We start from the raw sequence: 17,858 nt of genomic DNA on the forward strand, positions 1-17,858 counted from the left end.
CTGGTGGAGGAGCAAGAAGACGCCTCGTACATCATTGAGCAGCAAATGAGAATTGCGATGCCACGCCGGCGCGTCTCATTTCAGTACAGTTTCCCCAGCCTGTCTGCCTGCAGTGCAGGCCTGCCGTCTCATTTGCGTTCTTTGTTCACTGGCGTACATAATTAACGTTAACAGGCTGGCAGGACATCAATTTCCCCCGACTGCCTAATTGTCTTTAAAATTGACAAAATTGCACAGCACAGCCCTAATGAAAGGTCGATATTCTGATGTTCAGTGACTCACTCAAACTACCTTTTTCCACCCCACTAAACTCTTTGAAATGTTTTGTTTATTTAAAATCAACAATCACTCCAATGCGAGTTCCCCCACCACGCTCACTGTGAACAATCTACACATTTTGTGCACACGGTTTACCTCGTCAAGATAAATCCATTAACAGGAGACATTTCTGTACATCCATACCATTGCACACAGCCTATCCATTTTCAGTTTTCAAATGCACAAACACAAATAAGGATGCATGAAATAAGAATGCAGAGGGCCTATCCATATTCAAACACCTCTAATGACAGTGTCTGGTCCCATTGCGGTGTGACCGGCCAGACAGCGCAGTGTAAAAAATCATTTGCAACACTGCCAAGTTTTTGGATAAGATCTGGCAGAGGTCCCCCATTTTCCAGCCCTTTTGTTATATTCTTTATTTTTCGTGGCCCGGCCCATAACATTCTCAAAGCCCAGGTAATTGCATTTTAATCAACGATTAACATAAAGCCATAAATCAAACAGCTAGCCCTTGACGAAGGTGAGGTCTCGGTTGACTGTGGTGGGTGGTGGCATGACGGTGGACCGCTTGGTGCAGGCCGACTGAGCTCTCATGACCTCTTCTGTACCTAACTGGGGGCCACACACACACACACACACACACACACACACACACACACACACACACACACATCCTGATTAGGTGTCAGGCAGATTTACAGACGTATGCGGTGGACTTGGGATGACATAGGGCATGGCACACGATAAAAGAGCTCTGATGCGCACCTTGATTGTGACCAAATGAGAGTGCATGGAGCGTGCTGCACATGTTGGGTTAAACCTTCACAGGAAAAATGCAGTGTGAAATAAACACTTAGAGAGTGCTCCTTGACCAAATACAGTCTACATAAGATGTTGAACCAACTATCAAAGTGTTGAAGTAACACTGCGGTTTTTACATTGTTGGAGCAGAGACCATGGCAGGTTGTTTAGATGCAAATGGTAGGTATACTGCAGATTTTTATCGTAGCCTTTCAGGAACAACTCAGACAAATTATTTTGAACAATTTACATGTTCAGTTAATTGACATGTTGGGTCTACACAAGCTCAGTTATGCATCCATTTATGGCTACCTGTACATTTATATTCATTGAAAAGTTGCATAACATGGTATTGACCTTTACAGAAAATAATAAGTCCATAAATAGTAATTCTCATCCGCCTTTTTCATTGTTCGAGCCAGGGGAAGTAATTGAGTCAATAGAGACCAGAGATATACTGTAGATGTAGCATGATATGAAATTAATGTTTTGCAAATTGTATTCATCTGCTTGGAAAATCCATATCTGAAAGGCCACATTTGAGTGAAAGTCTGGTATAAATATCAATACATGTAAATAAATTAAAAACTAATCCTATAGTTGGTCTAACTAAAACCAAGGTCCTCCTGATCAATGGTGATGAACCACTACCTCACAGCATCTCTGGTCTAAAACACCGACATAGTCAAGTAAATGTAAATTGGAATGATATACATATGACAGTACCAAATGAAAATCTAGCTCGCTCAATCAACAGCGCTCAATAAGGAGTATAGGGTACAGTTGCGAAAGGACCCTGGACGGATTCAAACCAAGGTCTCCATTGGCAATGTAGCTCAAATATGTGCATATTAGTGCGTTGCACCACAGCATCCCCAGCAGATTTTTTTTAAAAGTATATCTTAACCTGTTTGCACAGAGCCTATCTTATTGACAACTTTATTGTCACCAAAATTATAATGACCAAGTCTTAATCTGTTACTTAAAGATTCTTGGAAATGACATAGCAATGTTATTATGATTTATTATATGGTGTGACGTCATCGGTCGAATGCTCCATTCATTTCAACGGGGCTCCCCAACGTTCGCACGTCTGTTATTTTTCGATAACGGACGGGTTGGTCTATAACAGACCGCTGTCAATGGCAACAAGACTTTTCACTGCTAAAGCGACTTTTCAACAAGACTCTAATCAGCTGCTGTGATAGACAACACCTGTTGTCCTGGCTACCTAGCTGTTGCCTAGCGGTGTTCCACAACGGCACTGTTTTGTTTTTGCGCAGCAACAATCTTTTGACATTAAAAACTATAATAGGCCTAAAGAAATGTCCCCGCCATGTGTGAATCATTTAAGTATATCCATATAATAAGCGGGTTAACTTTCGGCGAGTCGGTCGCTTTGTGGAATAGCAGCACTTCAGAGAGAACAAGACCCCTCCGCTCCGCGTCGGGGTCTAAAGATTCTCTCTGTCGTGCTGCTATTCCACGGTAGCGACCTTCTCGCCGAACGTTAAACCTTACGTAATTGAGTCTTTTCAGCAAATAGTGAACAGGCCCGCTTGCAGGGCCCATCTGCACAAAAAGCCTACGGGTATTTTGAACCTTTGTTGAGATAAGACAGTGAAGATTTTTGACAGTAAAGTAGTGGGGGAGAGAAACTGGGTAGGATTGGGAAGTGAGCAGGGCTGGACTTGAACCCGGGCTCCCAATTATGGTACAGTGCATTAAAGTGAAAAAAAAAAAGTGAAAGTCCATTGGGAAACTCCAACTCCCATTGTCATTGTGACACAGCACTCCACAGCACACAAGTGAACACTGCACACTGCACACTGCACACAACGAAATTGCATTTATGCCTCACCCGTGCAAGGGGGCAGCCCTCAGTGGCGCCCCATGGGGAGCAGTGCGGTGGGACGGTACCATGCTCAGGGTACCTCAGTCATGGAGGAGGATGGGGGAGAACACTGGTTGATTACTCCCCCCACCAACCTGGCGAGTCGGGAGTCGAACCGGCAACCTCTGGGATGCAAGTCTGACGCCCTAACCGCTCACCCATGACTGCCCTAGGGCTGTGCACCACAGCATTCCAGGCAGCACACTTTTAAAGGTGTCAGAATGGAGGTTTTTACTAATGATCTGTGCTATCTGTGGCCCACAGTGGAACAAGAGATGCATGACCACTAATCTGTTCCACACATTAAGGAAACCAAAACAAGTTTCCCTTGAGAATTTCACAAAAGAATGACACAGAGATTGTATTTATTGTGTTTATTATTGTGTGTGTTTGGGGAGGGGGTGATGGGGGGGGGTGGCTGGGGAATGTGCAATGGTGTGGAAATGCTAAGGTAGGGATATTGATAGGGCAGGGTCAGTAGGTTAGGACATCCAATGTTTCTGAGCCTTTGTTTTGTCTATTCTTGAATTTCTTATTTCTCAGTACTTTTATCTGTTTTGTTTTTTGTTGGTGTTGTCCTTTTATGTCTTTTTGTACTGCTGCAACCACCCTGTCTCCGAGAAAATATTCTCCCTGGTGGAGAATAACCTTTAAGAGTGTACCGTCACACCGGTGTGACGGGAATGTTCGGGCAGTGAAAGTTCTATAGAATTCTGGGCGTCATTCAATACAATATGGAATTGTAGAATCTTGCATTGTTATAGAACACATTCTTTTTATAGAATGCTCAAAAACCCACACTCTTAAAGGATAATAAAGCAACAAATAAAGCAATAAAGCAAATTTCACCTTTGTCACCTTTATACAGGGTATGATGTATCTTGAGGAGAGACGACTGGTGCACAGGGATCTTGCCGCCCGAAATGTTCTGGTGAAATCGCCCAATCACATCATGATAACCGACTTTGGCCTTGCCCGGCTGTTGGACGCAGACGAGAAAGAGTACAACGCAGATGGAGGAAAGGTTGGTGTGGTGTGGACATATATTGGATTTTTTTTTCGGCCTTCTCATTAACTCGACCTCAGATAAAGCCATTTTATTATGACAAAAGGCCAAAAGTAGCAATTTGGCCGGATGTTATCTTTGGTGGCTGTAATTAAACAAAAATTGACGGAAGTTTGATTGACCAAACTTTTGTCAAGTGACAAGTGGCTGTTTCAGCTATTAATTGATACCAAAAATCAATGACAATTACACAAAAAAATTTAGTTAAATGAACTTCTGAAATCCTCTGCCCCCCTGGGACGAGATGCGCCATGAAGCATGTCAGAAGAATGAATGAATGCATGAAGGACTGAATGAATGAATGAATGAATGAATGAATGAATGAATGAATGAATGAATGAATGAATGAATGCATCGGCTAAAAGATTATAATACATTTCCCACAGATGCCTATTAAGTGGATGGCTTTGGAGTGCATTCACTACAGGAAGTTTACCCATCAGAGCGATGTGTGGAGCTATGGTGAGTACATTACCAGTTTATCTTCTCAGTCACGTCAGAAGCCATTCCTTGTCCTGGCATTACATAGCCATGGGATACACATAAGTATATCAATGTTTTTTGCTGTTGCTGTTTTTCTGTTGTAGTTTATTTCTGTTGTAATTTGTTGAAGTAAATTATTATCTACCGTATATATAGTATTATTTGAAGACTTTCCTGAGAAAGAATATGGAAGTAATAAATAAAAATAATCAAGCTCATTCTGTTACCAATTGGTATCATATCCTTGAAATCTGTTGTGCACTTTTAAGTTTTATTATCACATTGATGTGATACTAGGACAATCAAAAAGATGAGGCGCACACAAGGCTTGCAGGTTCAAAAAGTGTATTGTGTCCGACAAATTAACAAAAGAAGTCAACGGAAAATATCTGGAGCTGGACTTTCTTTGTTTCCTTACCACATTGATGTGATAAAACATTGATCTTTATGTGTTTTGTCTGTTGTACAGGAGTTACCATATGGGAGCTGATGACGTTTGGTGGGAAGCCGTATGACGGCATCCCCACGCGAGAGATCCCCGACATCCTGGAGAAGGGGGAGCGTCTGCCACAGCCCCCCATCTGCACCATAGACGTCTACATGGTCATGGTCAAATGTACGTATGGGTCATTTTATTTCCTGCCTTTTTTACTATAGGATCAAGGAAGGGGAACTCGCACACCTTGTATGCCAATGCAATAATTTCCTTTTATTGCATGTTTCGAAAAAAAAAAAAAAAAGTGCTACCCAAGTGAACAGTGCAAACGTTTCGGTCCCATTCAGCCCATCCTCAGTGCCTTTTTTACTGGCATCAATAACAGGGCCGGAGCTATAGGGAGGGCGAGCAGGGCATTTGCCCCTGGGCCCAGGTCACCCTTGTATTGGTGGTGGGGGCCCAATTATGATCTTGTCAGGTCATATAGGGGGCCCAATAAGTGTTTTGTCCTAGGGCCCTGTGGACAATTGTTCCGCCACTGATCAATAATAGCACAGAGAGTAAAATATTGCTGCATATTAGTGCAACTTTAATCCTGTTGGGAGATTAATGAGACATGAAGCTGCTTGAACTTGCCACCACTCTCGTTGGTACCCGTGTGGTGAAAAAAGAGATCTTAAATCGCAATTTTTAACAAAAAGTCATAATAATCACATCATTTTGTTGCTATCAGATAAGCATAATAATTATTCTACAATATCTCCTGCCTTTGCCCTCTTACTGAGTTTTAGTTTTAATGAAAGGAAAATTTATTCACAATGCTTTATTTGTCCTAACGGAGATTCATTAACATGTGTTTTGAACTGACTGATATTCTGCTGTATAATAGTTTCCGTCTTTTGGAATGATAAGGAAAACTTGCATCATGTCACCATTAGAGATCCTTTTTTCGATGTTGATGAAATCCACCAGTTGAAATGGATTTTTAAATGGAATCATTTGCAATCGCATGAAAGTGATGCAAGATATTCAATAGATGACATGCAAGGTCACGGAGCATATGGCCTGCTCCTCTTTCATATGCACACAAAGAAGCCTATACGACTGTGGAGAGGCAAAGCAGCAGGTGGAGTGACCGGTCACGCACACACACACACACACACACACACACACACACACACACACACACACACACACACACACACATACATACACACACACATACACACACACACACACACACACACACACACACACACGCACACACACGCACACACACACATTCTGTACATACACACACACACACACACACACACACACACACACACACACACACACACACACACACACACACACACACACACACACACACACACACACACACACAATCACACACACAATCACACACACACACAATGTGAACACAATACGAGATTGGCAACACCTCACCCGAGCGCGACATCTCACGTCCACCTTTTCACCCCCAGCTGTGTTTCTGTGTTTGCACATATGGATCTTCTGTTAGCAGCGCGACCTCCTTTTTTAACCCCTCTGCTCTCGCAACAAAAGACAGCAGGGGAAACAGAATTAGCTGACTGGTCAAGCATGGCTTGTATACTTCACCAGCTACAGTAAGTGTAGCTCTGGTGAGAAGGAAAAGAAGTCAACGCTTTTTTAAAAAAAAACCAATATATAAATAAATAAAAAGAGGGGTCGAAGATTAGATGCATTAATTCTAATTACTTGTTGACTGTGAGCTGTTGTTTGTGATTTGATTCGCCGTAGCAACTAATGCCCCCGTGGATAGCGAAATATTGATAGAGATGAAATGGAGTTTGATTGCTCGAGTAATTGCAGCTCATTTAGATAATGCGCTGGAGTGTGGTTGAAGGGGAAATTAATTGGGAGGAAGGCGAGGAGAGAAGCAATGCGAGGTGAAAGCATGTAAGTGGTTGTCAGAGATATGTTCCAACCCCACGCACATCCTACACACACAATCACACACACACACACTCACTCATAAACAGAGAGAGAGAGAGAGAGAGAGAGAGAGAGACTTAGACACATATGCAAACACTTAGACAGCACTTAGACACAAAGTAAACATACACACTGTCATAAAACTACACACATGCACACATGCAGACGTGCGCACACATGCACACGCACACACACACAGAAACAACTTCTCAGAGAATTAACTACTTTGCTTACATCCAACCACTAAATATGTCATTACGGGGACATTAAACCGATCTAGCGGATGTGTGGACAGTCCCTTCACATGAAATTATGCAAACAGCAAATGAACACCATTAAATTGTTTTCCAACTTCTGTGTATTAGTTAATGTGACCGAGGCACGAAGGTCCAAGCTTTTATCATCACTCAACCCTTCTACAGTATAAATTCAATAACTCTCTCAAGAAACCCATGAACAGATGTCATGACCCGAGTTTGGGAACCACTGCCGTAGATCAACTGTAGCCTCTTAGTGCAGATGAGATCGCAGGCAAGCCGACTTATTGTGTGGTGAACAAGAAATTATTATAACATTACATTACCAAATCCTAAGTAGCCGATTTGGTACCAACCATCTTATAATGGAGGCTCTCCATTAAGGGGCCAAGGGTGGTTGTGTACAAAAATAATGCACAGTTGTTTCCTGAACATACCCAATTAAGTAGAATAAAACTGTTTACAGCATTGCCCAGTGCAATTAATTTAAAGTAAATAGAAGCCCCAAGAGAAGTCTCAATAATCCTAAATTTGTTTCTCCTCCAGGTTGGATGATTGATGCCGACAGCCGGCCCAAGTTTAAAGAGCTGGCCGCTGAGTTCTGCAGAATGGCTCGAGACCCCCAGAGGTACCTTGTCATCCAGGTAAGACTCTACTCTGACGTGTGTTAAAATAAGACAAGTCATGGTTTGGTTATGTGTTTTTGTTTGTTAGTTGGTGAGCAAAACAATGCATCATTCAGAAATTTGTAGTATTTCGGTATCCTCAATGGCTCCAGCTGATTATAATTTTGGTGATTTGAGTAGACTGAGCTGACAGAGGTCTACAAGTGCTCTTGGCCATAATTTGTTCAGTGAAACCTCCAAACATCTGAAGGAGATGACCATATGAAGTTGCACAGTGACATCCATCTTGATATGTCTGATTTATATAGTGCTCATGTGCAGTAGGACACCTGTATTGCTCTCGACAGTAGTCAGTAATGGGCAGTCATGGGTAAGCGGTTAGGGCGTCAGACTTGTAGCCCAAAGGTTGCCAGTTCAACTCCAGACCCACCAGGGCCTCGTTTCCGAAAGGGCCTTAAGTACTACTTAACGCTACGTGCTACTTAAGTTCACACGTAACACCATCGTAGAGCTCACGGAGCGTTTCCCAAAGCCAACTTAGCAAAGAACCATCGCAGGTTGACACGTAACTCTAAGAGTAACTCTAATAGTTCAGCTGTGTTTGATAAATCAGGGCATTATTAAACTGTGATCAATCATAATTTGTGTGGGTGCTTCGTGAACAAGAACAAGGCATCCACACGCAAAATAAATAGGGGGCTTCGGCGACCAGAGACAAGAGTGGTGATGTCGGAAGGTCACTAACGAAACATAAAAAAAAAGAAAAACGGTCAGCGAGTCGTTGCGCCCTCTTTCATTTTCAAGTAGGCCTACCCTAAGAAAGGGAAGGCGACGCAGAAAAGACACGATAGTTGTAGGCTAAGGGTAAACTATGACATAAAAAGGCAGCGATGGGGATTCGTGTAGATGTTTTGTTTTAATAACAGCAGACTGCCGTGCAAAATGTTCCTCACAGTTAAAGCCTTGAGTGCGCGGTACTTTGCGCGCCGCTCCCCAAATGCGCATTCCAATTTGGAACTACTAGGCCTAGGCTACTTGTCTTCTTATATATTAAGCACGGTAGCCAACTGCACGCGCTTTGCCTGGTTTAACGGCGTAGCTCGTGGTTTTGCATGAATTCATTGTGTGTGTGCATTTTATTTCATTTGCCAACAATAACTCCTGTCGATAGTTGCAAACTGCTACAAATGTAGTCCCACCCCTATAGAAAGCAACTTTTGATACTGACACACGCCTTACATTTTGTAAATGGTTTAGCAGCATAACGGCGCAGTTCACTCCGATGACACTTCAGCACCACATATGTGGACAGCGATCCTTAAGAGCGACGCTACGAATGATCTTAGAGGCTGTGCACGCGCGTTCATGTACGAGTGTCTTTGGGAAACAGTCGTAGGAAATCTAAGAACATTCGTAGGATCACTGGTTAACGACACACGTAAGGCTAAGAACCATCGTTATCGGGAAACGAGGCCCAGGTTGGTAAGGGGGGGTAGTAATTAACCAGAGCTTTCCTCATCCTCCTCCATGACTGAGGTACCCTGAGCATGGTACCGTCCCACCGCACTGCTCCCTATAGATCGCCACTGAGGGCTGCCCCCTTGCACAGGTGAGGCATAAATGTTGTACATTTTTTGTGTGCACTGTGCAGTGTTCACTTGTGTGCTGTGGAGTGCTGTGTCACAATTACAGTTGGAGTTTCCCAATGGGCTTTCACTTTAATGTCTGTCAATAAACCTCTCCAGGGAGATGACCGTATGAAGTTGCCCAGTCCGAACGACAGCAAGTTCTTCCAGAGTCTCCTGGACGAGGAGGACCTGGAGGACCTAATGGATGCCGAGGAGTACCTGGTCCCCCACGGCTTCAGCATGCCCTCGTCATCCTGCACCTCCAGGCTCCACGTCGACTCCAACAGGGTGAGAACGCCAGCTGCCATAGCAGCTAACTTCCTGTTGCAAGTGTATACGTGCTCACTCTCAGGAAAGTTAGTAGTTGCTCTCCTTGGGTGCCCTCGACGTCCATCTGCACCTCCACCTCCAGGCCACGCGTTGTCTCCAGCAGGGAGAGAACGTCGGCTGCTAACTCTCTAAAAATTCATTTGACATTTTCACGATTATATAGACACACCCTTTGCATCCCTTATACTATAAACTGAGACTAGGTTGGGTCAAAATTGTGTCTGCATAATTTGGAACATGGTGCAATAGAATGAGAATAAACAGTGAATTTGGTATTTTCTGCTAGTACATGGCTTCAACATATCAACAGGGTGAGAATGTCGGATGCCATGTTGTCTAATTTCCGTGCTCATTCTCTTACTATCCACCTTATTACCACGCCCATTAAAAGAGCACTCTTGACAATTTCAATATGCTGTTGTATTGCTCACGCTACCCTTGACTTGTCAGTACCCGGTGATGCCCGATTGGCTCAGCCCTTTCCGAGATATGAGCTATTCTAATGGGGGCAGCTTTTGTTTACATTTTTTTAAAATCTTAACATAGGTCTACTCCAAATATTTTCCCAAAAGGTATCGCTGTTTGCTAGTTGTCTGCTGACCTTTTGGATGTTTTTGGGAATAAATCAAGATGTTTTTTTTAATGTAAACAAACACCTTCCCCCATTACAATGACCAGAATCTTGGAAGAGGCTGAAGGGGGGGGGAAATCAGGTACTGACATGTCCAGAGTAGTGTGAGCATTACAACTGCATGTTCAAATTGGCTGAAGTTACCCTTTAATCCCACCCATTTCAACATTCTTTGGTGCTACCCCAGTATTTCCTCTCTGCTGGTTCCCGTTGGGCTTCCCATACATTGCGGGGAGGGGTATCTGAGGGGTTGTCAGTCATTGTAGGATCCCCATTGCATGCACCCAAAGACAGCAACTGTTAACATTCTTGAATTTGAGGACACCTACACTTACAACAAGACTTGCTTCTAGCAATACAAACTCGACATGTCACTCAACACACGTCAACAGATACAAAACCTTGCAAAACACAAGCAGGATCATTTACTAGAAAACTTTTGAGCTTGAAACTTCTATTGAATTATAGCATGTCAAATATTCGGTACATGTTTAATTCAGCAGACATTAAAGAAATGGTAGTCAGTGTAAGACAGTATAATCTATTTTTAATTGTCTCTGATCATGAAACCCAGGTGCTTCTCCATAGCAAGAGTCACTCATATTAAACATTCATACTCTTTTGCTGTTTGCATTCATTTTACACCATGCGTGCCTGTCAAAACAACAGGGATTTCAGTCACTCACGCACACGCACACGCACACGCACACGCACACGCACACGCACACGCACACGCACACGCACACGCACACGCACACGCACCCACCCACACACACACGCACACACGCACACACTCTTGTCAGCTGGTACAATTTCACTTGAATTGAGAGTGAGTTCTATGCCAATGCTCTTCCCTACAACTCCTTCTCATAATGCTGACCATTCCATTCCATCCCTGCCCACCGCGTCTCCACTCATTCCCTGCGGGAGGGCTGCTGAGTGAAAGAGTGCGAGTCGGTGAGCTGTCTGTATCTGTGCCTGTGCCTATGCTCTGGGGCCTGATCTCCCCCCCCCCCAACTCCACAGATTAAAAACACAGACTCTCTCTCTCTCTCTCTCTCTCTCTCTCTCTCTCTCTCTCTCTCTCTCTCTCTCTCTCTCTCTCTCACCGTCTAATGCACACTGGTCCCTCGGCGGTTGTGGTTTTCATTACAGAGACCTCGGTGTGCAAATAGCAGTGTCTCTACTAAGACGAGCCCAAGGTTTGCTCAGAGACAATGAGCCGAGCCAGGATATTTACTCGACTGGCCAGTGCCTCTCGCTCCAGTCGTGGCGATGCATTTCATATCTTGCGCACCCCCCCCAACCCCCCCCCCCAACCGCTCCTGCTTCTTCAGGATGTGTCATGCAACACCCTCTGGAGCCTCTGTCTCTCTCTCTTTCTTTCTCTCTTGCTCCGTCTTTCTGTCTTCTCATTCTCACTTCATTTTGCTCCCTCTATGTTTCTCTACAGTATCTCTCTCTCTCTCTCTCTCTCTCTCTCTCTCTCTCTCTCTCTCTCTCTCTCTGTCTCTCCACATGCTCGCTTAGTGTCATATATATACACACAGGCTTTATGGTCGCATTTCCACCAAAAGGTCACAGAGGTGGCCTTGGATATTTTCAATGTAATTATGCAGTCAAACACCTTGTTGCCGAAAATAGCTTTCAGCCGCCTGTCCGTGACCGGCAATAACCTGGAGGAATTTACAAGATTTCTGCCCCGTTTCTGATGTCACAGTTCGCCATTCATGGGAAAAAAAGGGTGGAGGGGTGGGTTTGGGGGGGGGGGTGTTTGAGGGGAATTAGTCATGTGATCAGTTGCATTCAGGAGATGGTGCAACTCGGTCAGGCGCGAGGTCAGTTTAATTTGAACTTGGATAATTTTCCCGACCCGCACAAATTGAATTTTAATTCACAGAATAATAGAGCCGTGGCAAAAGGGGTTCCCATGAGTAGATAAAGGTTAGTGTATATTGACAAACACAGGAGCACTATTTATGTCCGTTACGTGATTTCGCCCATTTGCTCGGTTTGTTTACCAGTCATTTTGCATATAGGCCCCTATTCATTTGCAAGTTTCGCTTTACTGGACAAATTTCAATTAACTTTGGGAATGGTCTTAACGTAAATTACCAACATTCCCCTGGGTGGTGTCCATGTGTCCACACCATTTTATAATCAAACTAAGCTAAGGTGGAACAAGATTAAGAGCCTATTCCACCCAACTCTATTATTATGAAAGTAAATAAAGATTTACGGGGAAATACGAGGAAATTGTTGGCTCACATTGGAAAATATAGCCCTTTTAACAGACCACAAATTCACAGTGTGGTGTTGGGAGACAGAGACGGACAGATGGACAAACAGACCGACACAAAGAGAGACAGAGAGGAAAGACAAATAGAGAGAATAGAGATGGACTGGAACATGTAATTGGAGCCTACCCCCTACTCCTGATTATACATGTAGCTCAGCTTAATCACCCCTCTCTCTCTCTCTCTCTCTCTCTCTCTCTCTCTCTCTCTCTCATATGTTTTAAGAGTTGCTCAATGAGATACTAGCTCAAAGCAATACCATCGAAGGCACAATTTAGAAATGTGTTTGAATTTGTTACAATTTGTTGAACAACTGAAATCTGTTTGGAAACATTATTTTAAGGTTGAAAAGGACTGCCTACTGTAGTGTGCAGAAGGGCCTGCCAGCTACCCATTTACTCTTTGCTTGAAAGACTCAAATATATATCATAGCTACATTGATGACTATCAGGGCTATAACATAGGCTCAGCATGAAGGGGTCAAATATGTAGTGCCATTTTAGCCTCATGTAGAGAGGGCACAGGCATATTGGGCAGAGCACACAGACAGCTTGCATGCCGCCATCTAACGTCAGATAACATCTTGCATGCTTTCACTAGTAGGGCTGGGTGGTTAATGAAATTAAAGAGATTTTGACAAAGATCACCAGATTCCCAAAAAAGCTAATGTCATTTTAGATAGTTGGTTTGTTTATAGCTAAGATGACATAGATTTGTGTTGGGTATGCCAGTCTCTGGACAGATATCCATCTGCTTTCAAATTGTCATAATCAGAAGAAAAGTATTACTATTGATGTTGTAGTGGAAATATATTGGAATAATTTATCTTTGCTATATTACCCAGCCCTACTCACTAGTGCTTAAGATGCATTTGCTTTCATGTGAGTCTGCTCCTCATGCCCGCATAGGCATTTCTGATCCATCATGACGCTCTCTCGTCATCTGCATACCATGGTGAGGTATATGCACCAGCAATCTTTTTTCTCTCCCCATGTTTCTCAGCATGACATGTTTCTGTCAGCATTTTTAGGCTTAGCTGCACACATGTTTGGAATTACTGTTAACACCGTGTAATACAGCTGTATTTTCTAAATCTTTTTTTGGCCATGTTAAAAGTGTTTAAATGAATAAAAATGTTGATCCTGTGCTGTATAATGCTATTAAAAGTTAACGTGACAACATATACATAAATCATCAAAGACTATTTGTGTGGTGACGCTTATACAGTATGAGCATGCCATGTATAATTCTACACAACACATGGTGCGCTGACATCAAACATTAATGTCAGCTACAATTAGTGTCAAAGATGAATCAACAGCACCATATGCATTGAGGTCTTCTCACCTGCAAAGTTTTCCCCTCACTGGCTGTCACCTCTTTCCGCCGTCACTCGCTATTGTGGAACCAGAACCAGTTTGTGTACCGGGAGGGAAGCTTCGGGCCAGAGGACAGCTCCGGAAGCCGCCACCATGGGGTCGGAACCTCCAGCTGCAGTGGCATGTCGGAGCCCTCCGGGACACAAGGGGGCCCTCTGGACAACCTGGAGGACCAGCGCTGCAACGGTAGCCTGCAGAAGCAGCAGCAGCCCACGGCCCGGGTGGTGGAGGACAGGTATGCAACAATGTGGTTTGGTAGCAACAGCCTATAGATAGCCTCTTACTGCAGATGGACCCGTCGACGTCACAGTCCTATTCACTCTTTGCTGAAAACACTCATAACAACGTCATAACAATGTTGCTATGACAATGCAGAGAGTCTCGAGTAAGCGATAAAAACTTGGTCTTAACCATTTTGTTGACAATAAGGTTATGACACAGGGGTTTAAAAAATTCTGACAAAGGAATCAGAGATGAATGGAAAAGTGGGGTATTTCTTTGTTCTTCTTTATTCATGTTTTTTAAGTCTTGTCTGTACCTACGCACCTTGACCACTTGATTCTTCTCTCTGGGATGTTAAAGTTTTCTTTGACCTTGACTTTATCTTTGACAGCAACGGCCAGCGTTACAGTGCGGACCCCACCATCTTCCTGGGGGAGCGAGGTGGCGGAGGGGCCCGCGGAGACACGGATGAGGATGGCTACATGACCCCCATGAAGGACAAGAGTTCTCAAGGTGTGTGTCTGTAGTAGTAGTAGTAGTAGTAGTAGTAGTAATAGTAATAGTGTGTGTGTGTGCCTGTGTGTGTGTGTGTCTGTGTCTGTGTCTGTGTCTGTGTCTGTGTCTGTGTCTGTGTCTGTGTCTGTGCGTGTGCGTGTGCGTGCACGTGCGTGTCTGTGTCTGTGCGTGTGTGTGTGCGTGCGCGTGTGCATGCGTGTGCACATGCGCTTTTGATCAAACTATGGTGTACAATATAGTGGCCCATAGGTAGGCATCTGATCAACTGATGTTCCACTGATGCACCAGTTTGCTTCAGCGTCATTATTGGTGCGTACATGTGCATCATACAGCAAGAGTGTTCCTACTGTATCATACATCTTGAACTCATATACTGTATCAAGGAAGCTAAAGCTGGATCCTTTAATCCATTGATGCCTAAAGCACCTGCAAAAAGCACCTGCTAAATGCCCAAGCCCTTGATGGGATTAGTTGCCCTCAGCCTATAAAAGCCTAAATATCTTGGCCTCTGAACAGTAAAAACGTGAAATAAGTTGCATTTAAACGCTAAGACCCTCATCTTGCATTGGAATGTGTTCATTCAGCTGTGTAACATACCCACATTGTTATTAAAAAAGCTAAAATCTCAAGGGCCTGGATGCAGCGTATATGTGTCTCTAGGCACAAAAGGTCAAACAACATATACGAGTCATAAGGCCTAAATGGGTTAAAAAAATGAAATCAGTAGTTTACCAGAGTAGTATAATTTTACAATAGTGCAATAACACACAGCAAATGTTTTGTGAATTTCAAATCTGCAATGAGGTGACAAATATCGTCTGTGAAAATGCGTTGCTGAAGTGGATATTGGACACGCTTCATGTAACATGCGAGGCCTGTTCATCAATATTGAACAAAATAGACATCCTCCCTCATCCTCTCTTTCTCTGCGTTCTGACCTTTTCTGTAGATTGTCTCTATATTTGTTGCCTTGTTATTATCCAATGCACATTTATTGATTTGTTTACCTGTTGCGCTCAAACTGATGATCTTTCTCACTCCTTTTCTTTTTATTTCTTCCTCGGTGTGTTGTAGTCTAGAAGAACAATAGGAAAACTGTTGGGTGGCTTTGTAGAAAAATGCCTCGCTAAAAGGCAACATGAAAACATCTCCAGCAGTGTCAAGGGTTGCATTGGCGAGAAATCAATGGGTTGTGAGGCCCTTTATACGGTATTTTATGTATTGACAGTGTCTCGCTATTCAACGACTAAACTACTACTCAACGAGGCAGAGCTTTAAAAAGCAGAGACTTTTCCTGCCCTGCAAGGCCGTGACCATGTGTAAGTTCGATCCATAGACCCAGGAGGGCTCTTTGCTGAATAAGTAATCACATAAGTCTGGCCTTCTCCTTCTCCTTCTCTCTCTATCTCTCTCTCTCTCTCTCTCTCTCTCTCTCTCTCTCTCTCTCAAATTCAAATTCAAATTCAAATTCAAATTCAAATTCAAATTCAAATGCAAATGCAAATTCAAATTCAAATCATTTAGTGTAGTGTTGCACTAGTGTCGTTTTTTTCAATGCAATTGATCAATCTACATAGAAATCTCTCTCTCTCTCTCCCTCTCTCTCCAACCCTCTCTCCATACACACAGAGTATCTCAACCCGGTGGAGGAGAACCCCTTTGTGGCCCGGCGCAAGAACGGCGACATCCAGGCGCTGGACAACCCGGGCTACCACCACAGCACCCCCAACGCCAACGGAGGTCAGCAGCAGCAGCAGCAGCAGCAGGCTGGCAAGGGGGAGGACGAGTACATCAACGAGCCCCTGTACCTCAACACCTTCCACAACGCCGGCGCCGGCGGCGAGGTGATGAACCTGGAGCTCCTCAAGAAGAACGGCATGCCCCTCCCGCTGGTGGTCAGCACGTCGGCTGGGGCTGGGGGAGCCGGAGCGGTGGCAGTAGCCACCACAAGCGCGGCAGGTCTCCCACCGCACATGCCGCACAGCAGCCACCCTGGCAACCCCCCAGCCATCCATCACCACCTCCAGAGCCAGACGCCACATGTCCACTTTGTGCTGCCGCCAGGGCACGGTGGTGGCAGCGGTGGCGGTGGTGGTGGTGGTGGTGGTGCGGGTAGCCAAGCCGTGGCCCTCCACCACCCGGTCGCCATCACGCAGGCCTCCCTCCACGGCACGTTACCCGGCAAGCCCTCTCACCTGGCCGGGCACGCTGGAGGAGGGGCCGGCCAGCTGTACCACCCGGGCATCGTCGGCACGGTCCACCACATGCCAATGGTCTCGCCGGGTCAGACGAGCGGGCAAGCGGCGCAACAGGCACAAGCTGTTGGTGGCGGCGGCGGCAGCAAGCCGTTGGTCATGGCACAGAGCAGTCTGCCCGCCCTCAGTGCCCACCTGATGAGGCATCCGGCCAGCCTGCTCCAAGCCGGGCACATGGGTACCATCATGCTGGACAAGAAGTCCAAGAAGTCCACCTTCGACAATCCCGAGTACTGGCAGCACAGCCTGCCGCCCAAGTCCAGCCAGCAGCATCAGCAGCTGCATCAGCAGCTACAACAACAACAACAACAACAACAGAACCAACAGCAGCAGCAACAGCAGCCGAGCCCCGCAGACCCCACACAGGCGGGGAACCCCAAGTTCTTCTACAAGCAGAACGGGCGGATCCGGCCGGCGGTGGCTGAGAACCCAGAGTACCTGTCAGAGTTCACGTTGAAGCCGGGGACAATGCTACCCCCACCTCCATACCGACAGCGGAACACTGTGGTGTAAAAGGGAGCTCCCACCCCCCCACCATCATCTCCAAACACGCTCCCCCTGTTATTGTATACAGTAAACAAACTCTAATAACAACCACAGGATGGAACCCTCTCCTCCTCTCTTCAGTCCTCTCTCATGGCGCATTCAGGCTGACTGAGAACCGTGCCGGTGCCCGTTCCCGCACCTAATCGCGAACCGGGCGTCGCGTTCACACCACAGATCTTCACGTTCGCGAAACCAGAAAGTTGGTTCGCGATGCGAACCGTGAAATACT

General features: G+C 45.0%; 1 protein-coding gene across 1 annotated transcript in view; it reads left to right on the forward strand.

The window, feature by feature from the left end:
- LOC134459742 (receptor tyrosine-protein kinase erbB-4-like) overlaps positions 1-17,610 on the forward strand; it is a 556,606-nt gene extending 538,996 nt beyond the window's left edge. The window contains exons 21-28 of the mRNA XM_063212139.1: positions 3,846-4,001; positions 4,430-4,505; positions 4,996-5,142; positions 7,746-7,843; positions 9,571-9,741; positions 14,123-14,325; positions 14,704-14,825; positions 16,458-17,610. Of these exons, the coding sequence (XP_063068209.1) occupies positions 3,846-4,001; positions 4,430-4,505; positions 4,996-5,142; positions 7,746-7,843; positions 9,571-9,741; positions 14,123-14,325; positions 14,704-14,825; positions 16,458-17,596 (2,112 nt within the window). The 3' untranslated portion in view covers positions 17,597-17,610. The remainder of the gene's footprint in view (positions 1-3,845; positions 4,002-4,429; positions 4,506-4,995; positions 5,143-7,745; positions 7,844-9,570; positions 9,742-14,122; positions 14,326-14,703; positions 14,826-16,457) is intronic.
- The last annotated feature ends 248 nt before the right edge of the window (positions 17,611-17,858 follow it).

This window comes from Engraulis encrasicolus, chromosome 12 (assembly GCF_034702125.1).
Source record: "Engraulis encrasicolus isolate BLACKSEA-1 chromosome 12, IST_EnEncr_1.0, whole genome shotgun sequence".
Lineage (NCBI taxonomy): Eukaryota > Metazoa > Chordata > Actinopteri > Clupeiformes > Engraulidae > Engraulis > Engraulis encrasicolus.